This window comes from Aspergillus thermomutatus (genome assembly GCF_002237265.1).
Source record: "Aspergillus thermomutatus strain HMR AF 39 chromosome Unknown NODE_40, whole genome shotgun sequence".
Taxonomy (NCBI): Eukaryota; Fungi; Ascomycota; class Eurotiomycetes; order Eurotiales; family Aspergillaceae; genus Aspergillus; species Aspergillus thermomutatus.
This window is the reverse complement of record NW_020798089.1, coordinates 1-20,755: the sequence shown is the minus strand read 5'-3', so window position 1 is coordinate 20,755 and position 20,755 is coordinate 1. Positions and strand designations below refer to the sequence as shown.

Genomic DNA, 20,755 nt, shown 5'->3' with positions numbered 1-20,755 from the left:
AGTTTAATATACAACGATATCCAACCGGGCGATCCAAAATGAACAAGAAGGCAATGTATATACATCATCGAGAGAGAATCTTTGCCGCATCGGCAATAATGACATCGGCAGCCTTCTCGCTGATCATATAGATGGGAAGCGCGATGTACCATCCCGGGATCTTGGGGAACACCGAGGCATCCACGACGCGCAGGCCATCCACACCACGCACACGAAAGTCCGAGTCAAGGACAGCGTTGGGATCCTCGTCCGCTCCGATTGCGGCGGTACAGCAGGCATGATGGCCCCATGCCTCCCGTTTGATAAAGTCCTTCAATTCCGCCTCGGTGGTCACATTGGGACCAGGCCATACTTCTTCAAACACGCCGTCCAAAGGCACCAGATCGTCAAAGATCTTTCGGGAGAACTGCATAGACTCATAGACGGCCTGGAGGTCCTTCTCGTCCGCCCCGTTCTCCGTCACACCGCTATCAAACGAGTTGAAGTTGATGATCGGAGTATCTCTAGGGTCCGTCGAGCGCAGTTCGATCGTGCCGGCGTTGTTCCGGCTCTGGGCCTTCAGGGTAATCCAGGTCCAGTGCTGCGCATCCTTCAGGCCCTCGTAGGAGTAGTTGGGATAGTAGCCAGGAAAGTTGACTGGAGCGCCCGAAATGAGCACATCGGGGTTTCCTTCGGCCGTGGATGTCTTACGGAGGATGGCGATGGCAATACCGTTCGTTGTATAGGTGCCCTTGTCGATGGCGTTGTTCTGCCACTGGTCCAGGCAGGGATCAGGCATGCTATACATGAAAGTGCACTTGCTTGTGAGGACAAAGTCCGTGGGGGACTTGCCCACCACGCCGGTCTCATAACGGTCTTGCAGATTCTTGCCCACACCGGGCAAGTCCACCAGAGTGGTGATGCTCCACTTGCTCAACTCTTCCTTTGGCCCGATGCCACTGAGCTTGAGCAGCTGGGGCGTGTTGAAGGTGCCTGCCGAGAGAATGACCTCCTTGGCAGCATTGACGCTGCCTGGAGTTCCTGCGGATGATTTGCTTGCCCGGGGATCGGCGCGGTAGAGGCTCTGGCCACGGAGATAATCGACGCCAATAGCTCTCGGTCTCTCACCGGTCGTATCAAAGCGAACATTTGTGACCAACGTGTTCAGCTGGATGTCCAGGTGATATTTGCGAGAGCCGTCGGCGTTGACACTGTTGACTGTCTGCATGAGAAAGTCTCGAGGACCGGTGCGTTTGTAATCGGGCACATCGACCGCGATGGGGACTTGGAAGAGTCCAGTCTCCTGGTCCCGGGTGGGCAGCGCGTTGTTGATGTCGCGCAGCAGGATGTCCCCCAGCCCAGTGACGGTATTGAGTATCATACCCAGCAGGCTCTTTCCCGCTGCGGTGGCTGCCGCAATGACCAAAGACAACAGCTTCTGATCCTCCAGCACAAGTGTCAACTGGGTCAGACTGGTGGTCAACCAGCCATCAAAGCCATGACCTATCAGGCTGTTGGGAAGGTATCGGTTGCGCTCGAGGCGTTTGAAGTAGCCGCGCATCTTATCTGGAGCCCAGGAGTCATTGCCAGTAAGCGTGGCGAGATCTTCCCAGTCGCTCTCGTACGGGTAGATGGTGCTAAAGAAGTCAGCATACGCCCAGGATATCTCTGATGCAATCAAGGCGACTCACATCATGGCGTTGTGCGCCGAGCAACCACCCAGTGTGCCCGCACGGGGATACAATATGCCCAGGGGCTCCGAGTTCGCCGGGGGATCCTGACCAACATACAACTCCCCCGCAGGCGTTCGGTAGGTCATCTTGGAATCTTGCTTCTGGCGGTCTAGGTCCGAGTAATGATTCACAAAGTAGTCCCATCGCATCGGCTCATACTCGGTTGATTGCAGCTGAAGAGCGGGGACTTGTTGTCGGAGGGCATCTCCTTGATCGTCTCCGGCATCGAGCAAGAGGACCTTGTACCCGGCAACGGCCAGCCGGGCTGCGAGGGGGCCTCCTCCGGGCCCAGAGCCGACCACAATATAGTCATACTCGGCGGTCTCGTTGGTCGCTCGTGGTGCGCTGTATGTGGACCGAGCCTGGGGTCGGTGATAAGCTTGATGGCTTGCATCATGGCCACTGAAAGCATAGAATGAGGTTGTCAGTTTTTACCACTGCGGACGATCCACAAGAGGTGTAAATCAGGCTGCCTACCTGACTAAAGCCCCGAAGAGGAGGGCAAATATCGAGAACCCCTTGATGATGTGCATGTTAAGCCAATGACTATGTGCTCAAGGGAGACATACGATGTTGCCAGGTAAAGGGGACCCTAACAGGAAGCAAAGCTCTGATTCAAGAGCAGTTTATATCTACGACAAGCAGGACCTCCTGATTTTACAGCTGTCGCAACGTTTCCAATTACACAAGCAACGTGAATATTGATCGACATTCGCATATGGACGGTAGATGAGCCGCTGTTCCCCGTATGACCAACGGTCCTGAGCTACCCCCTTAAAGGAGATGGCTTCGAGGCTTCGAGCACATAGGCGTAGCTGGCTGGGGGGAGCAATGACACTAACGGACTGACTCGAGGTGGAGAGATCTTGAAGGCTCCTACGGCCGCCTCTGAAGCGCAAAGGACACTAGCCCAGTTGCTTGATCAATACTTTCCCGCGTGTCTCCTAATTAGTGATAGTCGACGGGCTATGAAATGTAGGCTCGACCGACATTGTTTATGCCCACCGGACGGGATTGTTTTACCAGAGGGCCCAGTCATGTTGTCAATACGAGCCAGGTTATGTTTAGTGTATCCTTAGCGGAGGAAGTCATTCATTGTGATCAGCTCTTCTCGCTCGATGTTCCTATTTCTATTTTCCTATACTATGCCCAGACGTGTCAATCATTCCGCCCCAGTCCATGATATCGTTGTCCGAAGTATCTGTTGGAGTGATCATTACCTGCAAAGCGTCAACGGTAGTCGCTCCCGCACCTGATGTACAATATCCATACTACTCTGGAGGTAATGCCGGATCCTGGCCCAAAGAGGGCCTAGCTTTGGACAATCAGTTCTGTCTTTGACGTTCCATTCTCCACCAATGAAGACCTTACCTCGTGGAGCCGAAAAGGCACTCGTGGGGGCTTCGTTGAGCACCACTGCAGAAAGGTGGCGCTCAGCAAAGTTCGCGCCGTTGGACGTTCTAGCCTAAAGGAGAATTGATGGATCGTTTAAGTGCTTCAGGATGCATTCCGGATAAACCCTGGCAGGCTACGTCGCCACGGAGCCCCTGGATCCACTCAACGGCTTAATGTTGAAGATCATGATGAATGACGGGTGACAACCAACAACTTGACAGCGAGGGATACGGACTTGGGGAGAAGTCGAGGAAAAGAAACACTCCGATACCGATCAATAGCTGCGTGCAAAACGACATGTATGCTGCAGAGACTTCTGCTCATCCGTATTGAGGAACAAAAGAAGTCTTTTCCGAGAGACAATCGGGAGACCCACTTTCTACTAACAGTAGACAGGCACTCGTGCGGGTTACTGAATGGGGGAATTGCCTGTTGATTGACGGTGTCAGACTCGAACTAGCGTATCCCCCTTGAAGCTATGCTTGCTGCTTTCAGTTCGCGTGTTGAGACATTCCGGATGACTGTGACATTGCCGCTGTTCGAGCTAGATTGGAGAGTAAAGTTTAGTATAGTGGCGTCGTAATGTGAATATCGACAGCAAGCCAGTTGATACCACTATTTTGAACATGATTAACCTCGAAAGTTGAGGCATTATGAATATATTCGATACTATGTAGGAGCCGAGGCCGTTGTCAAAGGCGTGTTGCAGAACCAAAGCCTTTGACACATAAGAACGATACGTATTGACAAAGGAAACGGAATGAGTGTAACAACAGGATCATTTTCAATACTAAGAGGCCAGCAATTTCATGTTGAACGACTCGCGTCCTTTGGGGCATTTTCCAGGTCCACCAACGGCACAAACTTTCCTTCTGACCAAGCAGTGTGGCTCGAACGATTCAAAATATTCCCCTCCGTTCGGGAAGCAGCTCTTCCCGACCGAGACCCAGACTGCTTGGAAGCAGCGGGTGTGGTGTCTCCAAACATGCTCGGACATAGACGACGCATTAGGGCACGAATGGCCGGCAGACAGGCGCATATGACGCCCACATGGACCTCGATCGTACTCCAGTATCCGATTTCGACATAGTCCCCTGTGGCAGAGGGCAATCAGAGAAGATTTCTTTAGGTTTCACGTCCAGAGGATTAGACTTACAGGTCAGATTGTCGGTCGAGGCAAAGTGAATGAGTGAGTTGAGTCGGATGATACTGACCAAGGTGACGCTGTACTGGATGAGCTGGGAGGAGATATCATATGCAAACGGAAGACTTACAAGAGTCCTAAGCTGAACATGGACATGACAAAAAGCTTCTTGCGCAGTGAGAGATTGAGCCGATACAGCTCGCGCAATGGCAGGGCCATAACAATCAGATCCAGTGCCATATTGATCGCTGCTGCAGCCCAGCCTTGCGCATTGATGTTGTTGCACGAGTAGTGGCCTTCCCCGTCCCAGTGCAGCCAGGCGCCCTTGATCGGTTTACATTGGAAGACCGAGATCAAGACAAAAACGATCAGATAGCAGGTATTTAGCCCAATCACAGCATATGTCATGATTCGAAAGGAACGCGCGGGAAACACGCGGAGGTAGAATAAGAGGATGGAGATCTTGGTCAATGGAATGATACTGAGATAAAGACATTCGTCGTAGAAGTAGACCTAGAGATTCTGTTAGAATAACCCGTGACACTGCATCTAAGGAAACTCACGTAGAGGATATGTGTGATATGGTCTGGCGACACTGTCCAGATGTCTTTTCCCAGACCCGAATCGGCCACTGTGATGACAGTCAGTATGTACAGTATCTCTGAAGAACGCGAAATAAGGGGTACATACAGACAACCGACAACGCAGAAAGAGGTATGACCAGTGACTGACGGAATTAGCTCGCCTCAACCGCGCAAAGTCTAGGTCTCTCACCATCGTCAAGATCATTGCCAAGTCATCCATTCCAAACTGACCACCACAGCATGGGAGTCTCGCAATCATGCGCAACGCAAAAGCAATCACTGCCAAAACGCCTCCAGCGACCCCGGCAATTGAGACCACACGGGTCCGGTCCCGAATCGGCTGTCCACAAGCTGATGTAGTCACATTTTTCGTGGCTGATCCAGTCAGTCGTTCAGACGCTTTGAGCCTACAGACATAGACTTACTTAGAGACTCGCGAATGGTACAGTTTGCTCTCACGCATGTTTCGAGTGTGCTGGTAAAAAGCGGATCTGTACACATACACGTTTGGTTTGTGATGGTGCAGTCTGAATGGGAGACTGTCGAAACCATGCATTTCAGCTAGATATATCAGCATGACCGCTCCAAAACTGAAGGCATCTTGGCGTCGACTTACTGCGCATGAGGGCAAAGCTGCCGCCAGCTCCTGCATATTGGCAGTGACATACCCAGACCATGAAAGTAGGACAATGAAGAGTCTAAGCACCTTCATCCTGCTGAATTCGTACGTTTGTGGACAAACGCCGGGAGGTGAACGAACAACATGCGAGTCAGCCAACTACGAAGAAGAGAAAGAGAAAGTTCTAAACATAAAGAGAGGCTTCTTGATGCACCCTCTGGCGACGCTTACTGGCAGGTGTCGAGAGCACGAAATCGGTGACAGCCCGAAAACCGCAAAGCTGGAAAGGTATGATCATCCACCGATCTCCTTCGCTACTGCTCTTGTGCAGTACACTAGTGCGGCATATGGCAGTCCTATGTCATGCCGGAAGTTCCAACAAATCATCCAGGGCTCCTAATGACTAGAAAGATTCATAAGAAGTCCGGTATCTGAGCTGATTGGGTTCTCAACTGCTGATCCAGAAGTTCTGGATCCGTGAGAATGCGTAAAGAAGACGATGCACATGAGATAACCAGGCAATTCGAGAGGAACCTAACTGCTTCTAGACTGAGGATACACAATGCTGTGGATCTGTACAATTATACGCCCCCAACGCCAAGCAAAACACAATTCAACTCTTCCGTGTTATCAAAGGGTGAGGATAGAGGGGCGCGGACCGTTGTATCTTGCCCCCTTTCAGTTTTCACTTTCCAGATATCTCTGCTGTTGGGCTTGGAATCTAGTCTCCAAAACAAACTATGTATTGTCTAGTGGAGTCGAGTCAGGCTTGATTGAGTGAGTCTTCAGTCCCTATGTACTATTACGATCGACACCGTGCATGACAGTTACCCCAGACTGCTCTGACTTGGAAATCTTTACCATTGACTTCTTCCGGCTGGGGCATTGGATATTGACGACCATTCCGGCTTATCTTTAGACAAGCTAGTCTATTCGACCCCTGAAGCCTGACTCGTTTTGGCATTTTGATGTTTGTCTTACGCTGAATTTGACTGGGATGAGGACTCAGGTCTAGATGAACTCTATCGATAGCAAGCTTGTCACAGATAAATGCATACTTGCGAAAAATGGCCGTGGATGCATAGATAGCCTAAATTCAAAGCAGGGTTTAACTCTGCAGTCTGCAGTACCATCCTTCTCAGTGTGTAGCTAGGGCCACGGCCACGATTCCATGGCAAATCGTTCTGGAGACGACCGAGCCGTCCACTGCCGGAAGGGGTTTCTTCTCCGAGCTGTCATTTCTTCTCAAAAGTCATGATTGGATCTGCTAATTTGCTAGAAGCCACAATGGAGCCTAAATCCGTGTAGCCAAGACTAGCCGCGAGAATCGCTCGTGTTCGGTTTTGACTTACTCCGTGATTGAATATACGCCTGCCGCAAGATATATGTATGCAGATCTTTGGCAGAGCCCAAGTGGAGAGCAGTTTGTATGGGATCTTTTTATGAATGAGTCTGATCGACGTCGGTGGTTTGTTGTCGCGCGATACCTGAGACGCCCGGGGGAAACTACGGCCGCTTTAGGTAACGGCAGATGAGACTAAAGATGAACAATCCCGTTTCTTGCGACCAGAATGGAAAATGCAGGAGTTGAAAGAGAACAAGGTTTAAGGGGATGTTTTCCAGTGGCTTTGACCGTTGTTCTAGAGCTACGGCGTCCAGTTAACGTGTTGAAGTTGCCCTGAAGACCCGCCTGTCATTCTAGGTTATAAACTTATGTGGGCCCATGCCTGTCGACCATAACTTTTCCGAAGTCTTATTCTAATTTCTCACTCATAATCCAGCAGGTTGGCATGTGGGACCCCGTACTTTTACTTGACGAGCCCTTGGCTCCGGCTCTTGCCCGTTGCTATATTGTATCTACCCTGTGCATGTCATTTAGAGCGATGAGGGTAAGGTTTGCCCTGTATCTGAATTAGGAACACGTCTGAGCACTGTAGGCCCAGCTCGACTCAGGGGAAGGTAATTAGTAAACCGCAATGACGATCGCCGTCAGTAATATTGAATCTCCAGGGGCATATCTTCGGTTGAGGTCAACTGAATACTACCCGGTGTGCTCCTCCTCAACGTCTATTTGTGTAGAGGCGCTCTCGAGGTTTTTGACGGCAGAGGACCAGCCGCTGCTTTACTGTCACTCTTCCTGCAGAGCTTCCTCTCTCAACGCTCCATATACTCCTTGTGGCTGTGAGAACTACCCTCCAGCATGAAGGCCATTATTTCCTTGGCCCTTCTGGGTCTGGGTTCCCTAGCCTCAGGCTTTCCTGATCGAATGGGAGGATCTGCCCATAGGAACTGCCCATACGCTGCGCTGAAAGGCAAAGAAGATTCAGAGCTGCGAAAGCGATTCCTGGTGGACTCGATGTCCGAGCCCATTGATGGTATGCTATTCTATTCTTATCACTCCTTGGCTCTGAAAGGGTGGAACGGCGTTAATAGAGGGACAGTGACCGGCGTACACGCTTTCCAGCCTCCGAATTTTGAGAATGGGGACCAACGGGGTCCTTGTCCTGGGTTAAACGCACTGGCGAATCATGGTTATATCCCTCGCAGCGGAGTTGTATCGGTATGTGATCCTGACAGTCTTGAGAGGGTTTGGTCCTGACATGAAGGCAGTTTGTCGAGGTCATTGCGGCCATTAACAAGGGTAAGCAAATCTTGAGGACATCTGTTGCCTGGACCTAGGCCGTTGACCTTTACAGTGTATGGAATGGGAGTAGACCTGGCCACGGTGCTGGCATTGATGGGAGTCGTGTGGACGGGCAATCCACTCGCTCTCGAGCCCAGTTTCTCTATCGGAGGTCGCGATACTGGAGTCAACAATCTGCTGAACAACCTGGGGGGTCTCCTTGGTGTGCTTCTAGTTCCATCGCAGACGGATACTCGTCGACTAATGCATTCCAGGTGAGCCCGAGGGACTTATTGGTTCGCACAACTTTATCGAGTCCGATTCCTCCAACACGCGGGACGATCTGTATGTCACTGGGAACAACTACGCGCTGAACATGGACAAGTTCATGGAATGGTACAACATGTCAACCGACGGGACTTTCAGCCTGGACCTGATGGCTGAGCGGGCCAAAATCCGCCTGGATCAGACCATCCAGACGAACCCAGACTTCTACTACGGACCAGTGACGGGTCTAATTGCTCGGAATGCTGGCTATATCTTCGCCGGACGACTATTCCGGAATCATTCGCATGAGAACCCAGAGGGGGTTTTGAGTAAGAATCAATCGTTTGGAGTGTGAATGAAAACTGACAGGCGAATAGCCAAGGAGATTGTTCGCAGCTTTTTCGCCATTTATGGAGAGGAAGGCAACTTGACTTACCGTGAAGGATGGGAAAGAATCCCTGAGAAGTGGTACAAGACTCCTGTGGATTATGGCCTGGTGCAGCTGAATCTCGACACGGTCGACTGGGTACTGAAGTATCCGGAACTCGGAAGGTGAGTTTCCTGCTCCTGCCATCTCCATCGCTCCAAACACTGCTCATCATGAATGATCTAGCATCGGGGGAAATACCGGCACGGTCAACAGCTTCACCGGGGTGGATCTCTCCGATTTGACGGGAGGCGTCCTGAACCTCACCACGCTGCTGGAGGGCAATAATCTGCTCTGCTTTGTCTTTGAAGTGCTCAAGTTTGCCAGTCCCAATGCTTTGGCTGGACTGTACAAGACCTTGGCAGTCCCGTTGGAGATGATCGACCAGGTCCTCTCTGTCCCTCTCCTGAACATGTCGTGTCCCGCGTTCAAAGACCTGCAGATCGGCGGTAGGCCATTCTGGGATGCCATCAAAGACGATTTTCCCGGTGCCTTGAAGAGCGGTGGTGCCCTGTAACGGTGGTTATTTCTTGGCCCCCCTAACCACTTCGAGTTTACCTCGAATTGTTCGATTCATTGTATACTATCGCTTGATTCGTGTACTGTCCCACAGATTCGTCAGCTCGTACATGTCTTGACCTGAGCCCGACGATTAATTGTCTCATAGCAGACTGCCGTTGTCAATATCCATACGCATTTAAACAATAAAGAGTGAATCAGAAGGAAGCATAGTTGCACATGTCGAGCCGGCGAGAGCCCTAATATAGCCTCGTGCTGCGGTCCATACCGACCTTTTGCGATTGGCGGAAATATCCCTGGATTCGTATGACCTCCGTGCTTGCGATGCCGAAAGTCTTGTTGACGAGATGGCGCGTTTCTTATAGACCAGCCACGGAGAAAGGCTCGGCCACTGATCGTTGCCGGATTCGTCACGTTCCTCGGCTGCAGATCTGCAAGGAAATAAACACCATCGCGCCGATTGTTGGCATGGCGGAAAATTAATATCCTGTCAAGAGGTCCATGAATGTGCTTCTCCTCTTTATTATGCTTAGTTGACAAAGTTTATGACTATAAAAATGCCGAGATCCCTCATCCTTGTCTGTTGCATGACTACTGTGCAGCTCATCGCTCAGACCCGCGCAACATGGCCTTCCTTCTCACTCTTGCCACTCTTGGAGGCTTCGCCCAGGGAGCCGTGCTTCCCCGAGCCAGCATCGACAGCGATGCGGTGGTAGGGTTCTCCCAGACTGTTCCCAGCGGTACTACCGGAGAAGTCTATCTTGCCTACCAGCCGTACCTCAAGGTGGTGAACGGCTGCGTTCCATTCCCCGCGGTCGATGCAGAGGGCAACACCAAGTAGGTTCTCCCATGGCACGACTGAATGTTCTGTCGAAGCTAATACCGACAGCGCCGGCCTTGCCCCGACAGGAGCATCCAACGGCGACTGCGCCAGCAGCACTGGCCAGATTTACGTGCGCGGAGCCACGTATGGTGACTACTACGCCCTCATGTACTCGTGGTATTTTCCCAAGGACGAGCCCTCGACTGGCCTGGGACATCGCCATGACTGGGAGGGAGTCATTGTCTGGCTCTCGTCTTCCACCTCCACCTCGGCCGACAACATTGTCGCCGTGTGTCCGTCCGCCCATGGTGGCTGGGACTGCTCGACAGATGGATACACCCTCAGTGGAACCAAACCCCTCATCGACTACTACAGCATCTGGCCGGTGGATCACCAGTGTGGTCTCACCTCGACTGTGGGAGGCACACAGCCCCTGATCGCCTGGGAGAGTCTGCCAACCGTGGCCCAGACGGCGCTGGAGGACACCGACTTTGGCGATGCCAATGTGCCGTTCAAGGATGCCAACTTTGACTCCAATCTGGCCAAGGCGACCTTTTGAGGCAGCTAGCGAAATATTGTCGAGATCTGAAAAAATGTGGAGCGGTTCTGCCTCGGTTTTGCTGCCCAATCAATATTTGCAATTTGTTTGAAGGGGTTGTCCCACCTTTAATGAGTGGGAAATTGCAGGCATCCTTGACATCGCGTCCATAAATCATCCTCGAATCAGATAGAAGCGTACTTGCATTATCGTACATGCTCATGTAGGTTTTTCCCGCTTTAATCCCTGTGTATCACCCCTCCTCGGACTCTGCAGTGTCCGAAAGCCGAGTGTGATCATGCCAACATCAAGGAGATGCAACATCTCGTTCCCTCTTCTGTCCAATTGCACGTCGCTATTGCAGCCAAGCCCCATAAAGTACTCGATCAGAAAGCCGGAAGACTCCCCCGCTTCGGGGCGGACGAACAATCAGCATCCTCCGAAGCCGAAATGGCGTCTCACGAGTCACAGCTGAGGCAGAACATTGCAGGGGTGGAGCGAGAGGTATCATTCTGGGCCTGGAAAGTGGAGGAGATGACGATGTATAAATACCGTTAGAGCAATCACGCCATCTGCCAGTTAGATGTAGCCATCTTCCTGTTCTCTTATTGATCCTTTCTCAGTACTGCTACACTGTCAAACAGCCAATCATCAATTTACCCATCATGACTGTCATCAACAGATCGCAGTCTCCCTCCCGCCTGCTCCTCATCAGTGTCCCTCGCACGGCGTCGAACCTCATGCTCAAGATCCTCAATGTCCGTCGTCAGCAGTTGATGACAACCGAGAAAGGAGGCTATTTCTTCTTCGACGCCTTCAGCACGGTCGCCCGGGACGGTCGCCTAAGTAAATCCATCGAAGAGTGGAGCGAGGGCCAGAAGCACGAGATCCGCGATGCCTTCCAGAACGCGGTCGATTCTCTCGAGGAGTACTCCCAGCGAGCGGAGCAAGAAGGAAAGATTGCATTCGCCAAGGAGCACGCCTTCTGGCTCACCAATCCAGCCGCGTTGGGGGGTATGACTGACCATGCCGTCAGCTTCCGACCAAACATTCCCGACAAGTACGGTCCCACGCAAACCTTCTCCCCTCTCAATCAGACTGTTTTGCCCGACGAATACCTCCGGACCTGGAGATGGACTTTTATCATTCGTCACCCGGCGTTGGCCTTCCCTTCTCTCTACCGCGCCATGGAAAAGTTGCTGAAAAGCGGCCTTATGCAGACGGAGGACACCACCGGGACACTGGCGACCAACATGACCTTGAAATGGACGCGAATGCTCTACGACTGGTGTCTCGAGCAGCCTGATCTGCCCGGAAAGCCCGTGGTGGTAGATGCCCAGGACATCATCCACAATCCCCAGGTGGTGGTCCGGTATTGCGAAGAGACCGGGCTTGATCCGAGCGCGGTGCAGTTCGAGTGGGAGAGCAAAGGAGAAGCCCCGGACTGGGAAGCATCGGGACGTGATCCCAAAGGTCTGAATGAGCCGGAGTGGACCAAGGCCGCTGTGTCCATCATGCTCTCCACCTTAACCAAGTCCACAGGGATCATCAAGGACAAGACGCCGACCACAGTAGATATAACAGCCGAGGTCAAGCAGTGGAAGGAGGAATTTGGAGATGAGGCGGCGACTATGCTGGAGAAGATGGTGCGCGATGCCATGCCCGACTATGAATACCTGAGAAGTCGACGGATTACTGTGTGATGAATTGCTCGACTGCTCTGTGTATAGTAAAGCTTACTGACTGCATCTGAGGGCAAATTGATCTCCTTCACGAATCTGCGAGTATAGAATCAGGTGATTTGGATTGTTACAATGCCTAAAGGGGACCCTATATTGAGGTGAATCTCGACTAAAGAGAGATACATCTAACCACTTTGAGCGCGGAGATGATGCCGGGTAATGCAGCGCCCCATGGGGAAATCGCCCCGCGGATACACAGTACAGACTAGATGAGTTGAAACCAGCTGGCCTGAGCTGATCGATATGAGATATCAGGATCTGTAGTTCTGTAGATGCTTAGCGGGCCCAGCAGCGAGTGCAGAATCATGAGACAACTGCAGCGGATCGTCTTCGTGCTAAGTTTTTTCTTCCTCATATACCTGGGTCTAAGACTCCGAACTGGAGAAAATGCACCAAGGAGCCCCGAGTCTCAATCCTTTCGCGGCTTCGATAGGGCACAGCAGCATCTGTTCGGCAATCTATCATTGTCCCACTCCCAATGTGCTGCCGCCTTTCCTGGCCTATTCAACGAGATCGAGGATGCTGTTTCTCGTGGGCCCTTCACTCTCACATGGGCCCGATTAGGAGAGCCGTTGCAGGGAAGCATCAAAGACAATCGGGTAGGCTCGCATGTCACACGCAGTTGGATTTCACTGACACAAGGCAACACAGCTGTACATCTCAAACTGGCAAAAGAAGGCATTCTTATCAGAGCAGATGCTGATTGTAAGTCCTCCTCCTGTCCAACTGAAGAACCTGCACATAATGCTTTATCAGGAACGGACAGCAGCGCTGAACCAGCTCTATCGCGCAATCATCACCTCTCCAGACCCCTTGCCAGACACTCTTTTCGCTTTGAACATCCAGGATCGGCCCATGGCACAGTCATGGTCATATGCGCGTCCATCCGATCCTACGGCCACCAAGGCAGGAGACTTTCTCATGCCGCACTTTGCCTTTTGGGCATGGCCGCTCCAGTATATCGGATCCATGGACCGGGCACTGACGGCGATCACTGGGATCGAAGCAAATCTGACGTTTCAGGCTAAGATTCCACAAGCTATCTGGCGCGGCACACCTTGGTTCAATGATGTGCAAAACCATGATCCGCGCAAGCGACTAATTCAGGTTACAGCAGGCAAACCATGGGCGGACGTACAGGCCCTTAAATGGGAAACGAATGGCCAGACGGCCAGGAACGGGCTGGCCATTGAGGACTTTTGTCGGTACAAGTACATCATCTACACAGAGGGGGTAACCTACTCTGGACGGCTGCCCTTTCATCAGGCTTGCCGCTCCGTCATCCTCACGCCACCCATGGCATGGATGCTGCACACCACATATCTCGTGAGACCGGTCTTTTCGAGCACATTATTGCGGACAGAACCCAGTCTGAGATCTCCACATCAATCGGATCGCATCAAGCGCGCCTGGCGAACCGACCTTGATGCGGAGAATGCCAATCTGGTGATGGTCTCACCGGACTGGTCCGACCTCGAGGCTACCATCGCATGGCTGAATAATCATCCAACAATAGCGGAGGGCATCGCTGATAGACAGCGTGAGCTGTTCTACGAAGGAGGATATCTGAGTCCTGCCGCCGAGACATGCTACTGGAGAGCATTGATCAGGGGCTGGAGCAAAGTGGTTGGGCCTGAGGGCAGTGAGTGGAGTGAACACAAGGGCGTCAGATGGGAGCTTTTTAGTCTTGAAGGAGTCTAATGCGAGGCTCCTGGACAGTCACTCAAGACGCCACCAATTCCTGTGTAAACTCTTGCGGGGCGGAAGAGGGAAGACAGTCCAGGCTCATATTGAATCTGTGGTGAGGGTCGACCTGCTTTACTGATAGGGTAACTGTGCCAAGCAAGAAATGCTCATGAGTAATATCATCTTATTATGAGAACTAGGCAGACTACAATGCATCTGTATTCCTTTGTAGAAGCATTTGGTATCTTGCTGGATATTGTTTGGTAGAGGATAATATGGTTTGAATCTTGTGAATTCTTTGCTACGCTGACCTTTCGCCTTAAGCAATATGCAGGGTACCACTATCTCTAATCTCTATGTACATCGATTCACTGTGAACTATTACTTTCCTGACGTACTTGGAGCCTCGTCAAGGCCTATGTTGGCCGATGCCTGGGGTTCTGTTCTGCTGCCCTTGTGGCACGCGACTTCAAAATCTCTGTGATGCCTCTACAAAATCCAGTACCACCCCTAGGATGTGGCTGTCTTCTAGCACATCTTGTACCCTACCTTCCATACCTTGGCCTTCTCCCCCCAGTATATCAGAAATATTGTTAAATGCTCCTCTGATTCTTCGTCGCAATTCCTGGCGTAGCCCGCCCAGCCGCGGGCAGTAGATCAGTACGTGGACCACGGTTTCTGTCCCTCCACGTTCGCACTATTCATCTTGGAAGCCGTTCCGCCTGCCATGTGTTATAAGCCATGAGTGGCCAGTTCGGAGTTGGGTGAGTAGGTAGGCTTAGTTTTGGGGGAGCGAGCGGTAAAGCCGGCGTGCGCGGCTTGCAGGCAGGGCCCGCGCTTATTTATATCATCAAAGGCTGTGATGGTATCTCTAGCAGATTTGGTATCCTCTGGCTGGATGCTGCTGCGTTCACACATGCCGCGAAAGATGCGCCTTCCTTGTGATAGAGATTTGTAGGGGTATCTAACTGTGTGATTTGCCCAGCATCCACAACGCAGATCTGATTGTACCCTATGATGGTTTGGAGATGATGCACAATGCAAAGCAAGGTTTTGCCACGGAAGCCAGATGCCATTGTGAGTTGGATCTTGTCATCAGTCTCTATGTCCATGCTTGACGTGGCCTCGTCACAGACGATGATTCGGGAATCACGCACTAGAGCTCTTGTGAGAGCCATGAGCTGGCGCTGGCTGAGGGAGAAGTTCAGCCCGTCTTCCTCGACGACGCTGTTGAGATGGATCTGAGGACCAGGACTGGTGTCATCTTTGCAGTCTTCAAACTTTGTGTCATCTGCGTCTGCTCATATCAAACCTGTCTTGCATAGAGCAGACCAAAGTGCCAGATCCGTGTGCTCATGGAAGGGGTCAAGGTTGCTACAGACAGTGCCTTGGAACAACATTGGGTCCTATTACGGAGTAAACACTCCAGTGACCAGAAAATACCTCAAGAGCAGCGTAGTAAACAGGTCAGCTAAGGATCCATGCTGGCTTTCCTTGCTGCTGGTTTTTGCAATACTCATGGCCTGTGAAACTAACTGCTCTTTTATATTACATGCTGTCTCCATACTTCGCTCACTTTTAACAAATGGAAGTTTTCCGTGGTCAGTATACGCTGACACGAGTCTGCGCATTACTGTAGTTGGGACTTTTTCCCCGAAGCTATGCAATGTACACCATTTCCTAGACAATATCATGATCCTCCTGTTATTAACGGTCATTCTGGGCTATATAAGAACGTACAGAGTGGCTCTAGAATAGTCTTGCATACATCTTAGCTTTCTCCATGGCCAGAGCTGGTAGCAATCATGGAGTTTTCAGAGCAGCCCTTACCTTTCTTGCAACAAATCAATTTCTCAGACCCTGCAACTTCCCGCGTTCGACAGCTACTAGCATGCCTGGTAACAATACTTTGTGCTTTTTTGCTTAGACACAAGCCCGTCTGTCAGTTTCCAGGACCAGCTGCTTGGCCTATCATCGGTAATCTCACTTTAATATACCACTGTCATGCCGAGAGGCAGTTTTTCAAGTGGGCAAAAGTGTATGGGGACGTTGTTCAAGTGCAATTTGGATCCCTGATAATACTTATTATCAACTCCGCAGTAGCAGCAAAGGAAATATTTATAGGAAGTGCTACAGCTCTATCATCTAGACCTGTTTTTCATACATTCCATAATATACGTTGCCTAACCATCCAGCCTACCACCTATTCTGTATCTTAAGAGAGCCTAATCACTAGGGTTATTAGATCATTGCTAGTACACTAGGTCCAACCATTGGCACTGCTGGGTATGGCGATGCTGTTAAAAAAGGCCAAAAGACCACAGCAGCAGAGCTAAGCAAACCTGCCGTCAAGGCAAATCTGGTCAAGGTTGACCTTGAAACTCAGCATCTTCTCCAAGAACTTCTGATCTACGGTAGCAAAGGCCAGAATCCGGTGCTGGTTTCGAAGCCTATTAAAAGGCTAACACTAAGTCTCTCACTTTCGATCTGTTATGGTCGGCGGGTGTATCTTGGTGACCCTCTTACCCACAATATCATCGACGTTGAAGATGAAATTCTCAAGTTTTGAAGCATGACGGACAATCTCCAGGACTATATTTCTTTCTTTCGTGCGTGGCTGTTGAATTTATATTATAGTAAGGCGGTAGAACTACGCAAACGTCGCGACGCGTACATTCTTAGGCTGAAGCAAGAGATTGAAGCAAAACTCCAGGCCAGAACTCACCAAGACTGCCTCTACGCGAAGAATATGGCAAGCGCTCATCCACTCCCAGTCAAAGAGCTCTCCACGGTGCTGCTGACTTTCCTGTCTAGTGGGTTAGCAATAGCAAGTAGCATAATATACTGGAGCGTAACACTTCTTGCCACACAGCCAGATATTCAGGACACTGCATATAAGGCAATAAGGAAGGTCTATGCAAATGATCAGCAGCTCTTTGAAGCATGTATGCTGGATATAGAAGAGATTCCTTATATATCTGCTTTAGTCCGTGAATCTTTAAGGTCCGTCTTGCCTTTCCCTAGATATCTAGCTATGACAGTGGTTATGTTAACCATTTACAGATACTACATGCCTTCTAGATTAGCACTCCCCAGGCTAACAGTGCAACCCTTCCAATATGAAGGCAAAGTCATCCCTGAGGGCACCACAGTCATATTAAATATGTTTGCATGCAACATGGGTAAGCACTGCTGCTTTGCCTCGCCGGCCTACCAGAGTTAAGTCTATTCTAACTTCATATCTATCATTCTCCTTTAGACCCTAAGTTGTTTAAGGACCCTGAAACCTTCCGTCCTGAAGGGTGGCTTGAGTACCCTGATTTACCCATTTTTAGTTATGGTCTAGGTTACTGCATGTGTGCCGGCTATACTCTTGTAAATTATGAGATGTATGTTCTATTAGCTCAGATTATTGCCCTGTTTGAAATTGGCCTAACCACTGAGACTGATGCTAATCATATCACCGGTTATGCTGATCCTGCCCATCAGGCCATGGCTCCCAGAAACTCAGGGCTCTACTTTCGTCCTCGCAATGTCAATCAAATCAAGGATGTCGTGGGGCAGGGTTATGTTAATATTTTTTAACGCTTACAAATACTATGGCTGGTTCTTATTATATCCTGGAAACTGGGTTTAATTGTTATGATATCCAACTTATTGTGAACCCATTTAGTACAATTATATAGTATCAATTAGACATATCACCTGGAAAACGGCCTCCTAGAGTTGTTTATGCTTAAACATCAAAATAAGCATAATAAACTTACCTTCTGCAGAAATAGCCTCAATCATAGACACCCATTACCTATTTTAGCTGCCTTTATAGTCTTCCTTTATCTAGACCCCATGCCTGGCTCTAGTAACTACCTAAGATTATCCTTGTCGTCACACCGAGTTGTACTCAATACTGATTGATTCAATAATAGAATAGGAGCGGCTAGCTATGCGTGTTGCACAGCCTTGTTCATCTCTTCCAATTTAGTCAAGGTCCGTTCACCTCCTCAAGTTCTGTGTAGGACGTACGCAAATCAAGCTCTGATACTTGCAAATGTGGAGACGGGCATGCTTAGTGGGAATAAGCACTAAATCCTACACAAGTGGAGCGCCCTTGAGTCAGGTGGAGTCTAGAGTTAGACCAACAGGTGAATCCAAGATCCTAGCGGGAAATACCGCCAGTGGGCCAGGTAGTATTCAATACGAAGGTACCTAGGTACCGTAGTCAGTAGGTAAGGTATGTCTTTCGCTAAGCTTACCTTACCCTCTCTGTAATAGGCGAGATTGCGCCATAAGCCCTCATTAGCAGATCATTGAGGTGCAAATGAGCTGCCTGTACCTTTGACTGTAACACTTGAGCGACTAACTTCTGTTTTCTCCTCAACACAAATTTCGTCCCTTTCGACATCATTTATAACCATCTCACGTAGATAACCATGCCCCCCAAACCTGGCCGCCTTGCTTCCATTCTCCGTCCATGGGGCCTGATCTGGTTCTCTATTTGCCGTACGTCTTTGTCACCCCCGCCACCAATTCCCACAACTCTACTAATCATCCCTCCCCTACAGTGCACTGGGAAGCCTTGACGCAAGCGGTTCGTCGAGACGGTCTCGCAGCACTTGGCCGCCCACGACAAATTCAAGATGCCGCTTCAGCAAAGTTGCTCAGTATAACATGTAACCTAACCCACTCGCCATATCTTCCCTCGCTCAACTCGTGTACAGAGAAGACTGACCATCATGCGCAGCTGGCAATTTTATTGCGTACGAAGACACCACCATTGTTCCCTCGCTCGTACAAGCCGCTGGCGGCATTGTTCTCGAACTGGGCCCTGGGCCAGGCAATCAGATTCATCGTTATGATACCTCTCTTGTCAAACATGTCTATGGTGTTGAACCTAATCCCCACTTTAAAGACGACATAGACGCCAACCTGGACAAGCATAGCCTGCGGGATAGGTATAAGCTTATAGTTTGTGGCGTTGAAGATAGCGATGTCCTGAGAGAAGAGGGAATCACGGAGGGGAGTTTGGATGCCGTGTTATGCATCCAGGTCCTGTGTGCGGTAAAGGATCCGAAGAACGTGATGAAGGAGGTGTGGAAGCTGCTCAAACCTGGAGGCAAGTTTATATTCTGGGAACACGGATGGAGTAGAAACCGTTTGACGGCTGTAGCGCAAGGTATGTCTGTCTCTGCCAACCTTTCTTCTTTTCTGGGTGGACCCTGTGGTGTTTGTCTCTTGTGGAGGGACCGACGAGCGGTGCAGACCAGCTAACATGAAGAAACCTTAGCTTGCTGGAATCCTGCCTGGAGCACATTTGTCGGGTGTCATTTGACCCGGAATGTGTTGGCGGACATTCTCAACAGTGGAGAGTGGGAAAATCCGCACGAGATTGAAGAACCTGAAGAACCGTTTAGTTTGCTGCCTAGGATTCAGGGTGTGCTTGTCAAGAAGAAGGCTTAATTAGACCCCGATTAGAGCAAATCCATTCACTCTCTGGAGGTCATATCGAGTTGGAAAATAAAAACATGTTATGATGAATTATAATTCATAAGACTCAGGCATAGCTGAAGACTCTGTTCAGTGGATAGGGTATACTGCCAACATGCAAGAAGATAAAGTAGAGACCTACTATAATATACCAGGAGCAGCAGCTTAGACAGTCCAAAAGACAACATTTCCTTTCTAATTCACTGCATGGTAGCTATGGGGTAGCACTTAATACCCATGTTCCCAAATCAAATCCTAGCTTATGCCAATTCATTCACCTCTCACGCCCCCTCCCTATCCCATGACTATTCACCACCAAGCTGCAATGTCACCAACTAAGTATCACAGGTTTATCCCTGGATTATGCAACTGTTTCATTAACACTAGCACTGTTAGGACAGTCTCTCCAAACGCCCTTATCCCAGATGTAATAGATTTCCTCGTTTAATTGAATTGTGCCACTAATATGCGCACCCACCTTTTCAGCCAGCGATGTCAGTTTATACATGATAAATAAACAATAATAGAACAACAAGTTGTTGTCAGCAACGACACTGGGCAAACTTTTTTCACTTACATCAATAGAACGTTGAACACTTTCCCAAAGTACTATGTTGGATCTTACTCAAAGCCCATAAAGCCGTCAGTTCGTCCGAGGAAGACGACCACATTTGTCATGCTGTCTCGCTCGCGGGATACCTCTGAGAGGCGCAGACAGGATCCTTCACCGAACAATTCTTCAAATTCCAGGTCTTCCATGAAAATACACCCTGCTCCATCTCTGAAGAAGGTAGATAATCACAACCTTGCTGGTTTCCTCAGATAGTTGATATTTTCCAGATGTCTCAACGCATGATGTTGTATCCCACCGTATACATGATGATATGGATCATCCCCACCGCGATTCGGATCTACCAGTCCACGGCCAAAAGGCCCACACCACTCTCAATTAATATACTAGACAAGGTATTTTTGGTCCAAACGGCTGTTGTAGGTCCATAGCTAACCTTAAACCAGGTGTACATTGCTATTCAAGGCCTTACAGATGCCATTGTCTATGGTAGGTATTGTCACGGGCTAGAAGCCGATTCAACCTATAACCTAGGTTTGGACGGTAAGAAATCGCTAAGAGGTTCTAACTGGGGCCGCAGCGGCCGAACACGAAGAGGGGTGTGCGAGGGAGAAACGGGGT

At 50.1% G+C, this 20,755-nt stretch overlaps 7 protein-coding genes across 7 annotated transcripts; 5 read left to right on the top strand and 2 right to left on the bottom strand.

Moving 5' to 3' along the window:
* Nucleotides 1-64: 64 nt before the first annotated feature.
* CDV56_102835 (GMC family oxidoreductase) lies at nt 65-2,245 on the bottom strand (the record flags this gene model as incomplete). The annotated part of the gene is made up of 3 exons (XM_026756454.1): nt 65-1,616; nt 1,671-2,114; nt 2,190-2,245. 3 exons carry the CDS (start codon nt 2,243-2,245, stop codon nt 65-67), a joined length of 2,052 nt encoding a protein of 683 aa, XP_026616490.1.
* A 1,669-nt stretch (nt 2,246-3,914) lies between these two features.
* Nucleotides 3,915-5,547, bottom strand: CDV56_102412 (putative integral membrane protein; the record flags this gene model as incomplete). The annotated part of the gene is made up of 8 exons (XM_026756031.1): nt 3,915-4,201; nt 4,264-4,331; nt 4,382-4,764; nt 4,815-4,882; nt 4,942-4,978; nt 5,026-5,210; nt 5,261-5,396; nt 5,452-5,547. The coding sequence occupies 8 exons, from the start codon at nt 5,545-5,547 to the stop codon at nt 3,915-3,917; spliced, it is 1,260 nt and encodes a 419-aa protein (XP_026616489.1).
* A 2,107-nt stretch (nt 5,548-7,654) lies between these two features.
* On the top strand, nt 7,655-9,288 carry CDV56_101909 (peroxidase family protein; the record flags this gene model as incomplete). The annotated part of the gene is made up of 7 exons (XM_026755528.1): nt 7,655-7,829; nt 7,896-8,014; nt 8,065-8,095; nt 8,151-8,300; nt 8,353-8,673; nt 8,722-8,896; nt 8,958-9,288. 7 exons carry the CDS (start codon nt 7,655-7,657, stop codon nt 9,286-9,288), a joined length of 1,302 nt encoding a protein of 433 aa, XP_026616488.1.
* A 627-nt stretch (nt 9,289-9,915) lies between these two features.
* On the top strand, nt 9,916-10,672 carry CDV56_101718 (NPP1 family protein; the record flags this gene model as incomplete). Its single annotated transcript, XM_026755337.1, has 2 exons — nt 9,916-10,127; nt 10,180-10,672. 2 exons carry the CDS (start codon nt 9,916-9,918, stop codon nt 10,670-10,672), a joined length of 705 nt encoding a protein of 234 aa, XP_026616487.1.
* A 644-nt stretch (nt 10,673-11,316) lies between these two features.
* Nucleotides 11,317-12,354, top strand: CDV56_101479 (uncharacterized protein; the record flags this gene model as incomplete). Its single annotated transcript, XM_026755098.1, has 1 exon — nt 11,317-12,354. The coding sequence occupies one exon, from the start codon at nt 11,317-11,319 to the stop codon at nt 12,352-12,354; it is 1,038 nt and encodes a 345-aa protein (XP_026616486.1).
* Nucleotides 12,355-12,698: 344 nt separating this feature from the next.
* CDV56_101213 (uncharacterized protein) lies at nt 12,699-14,094 on the top strand (the record flags this gene model as incomplete). Its single annotated transcript, XM_026754832.1, has 3 exons — nt 12,699-12,992; nt 13,045-13,098; nt 13,150-14,094. 3 exons carry the CDS (start codon nt 12,699-12,701, stop codon nt 14,092-14,094), a joined length of 1,293 nt encoding a protein of 430 aa, XP_026616485.1.
* A 4,415-nt stretch (nt 14,095-18,509) lies between these two features.
* On the top strand, nt 18,510-19,536 carry CDV56_100370 (class I SAM-dependent methyltransferase; the record flags this gene model as incomplete). The annotated part of the gene is made up of 4 exons (XM_026753989.1): nt 18,510-18,579; nt 18,642-18,740; nt 18,821-19,252; nt 19,364-19,536. 4 exons carry the CDS (start codon nt 18,510-18,512, stop codon nt 19,534-19,536), a joined length of 774 nt encoding a protein of 257 aa, XP_026616484.1.
* Nucleotides 19,537-20,755: the final 1,219 nt, after the last annotated feature.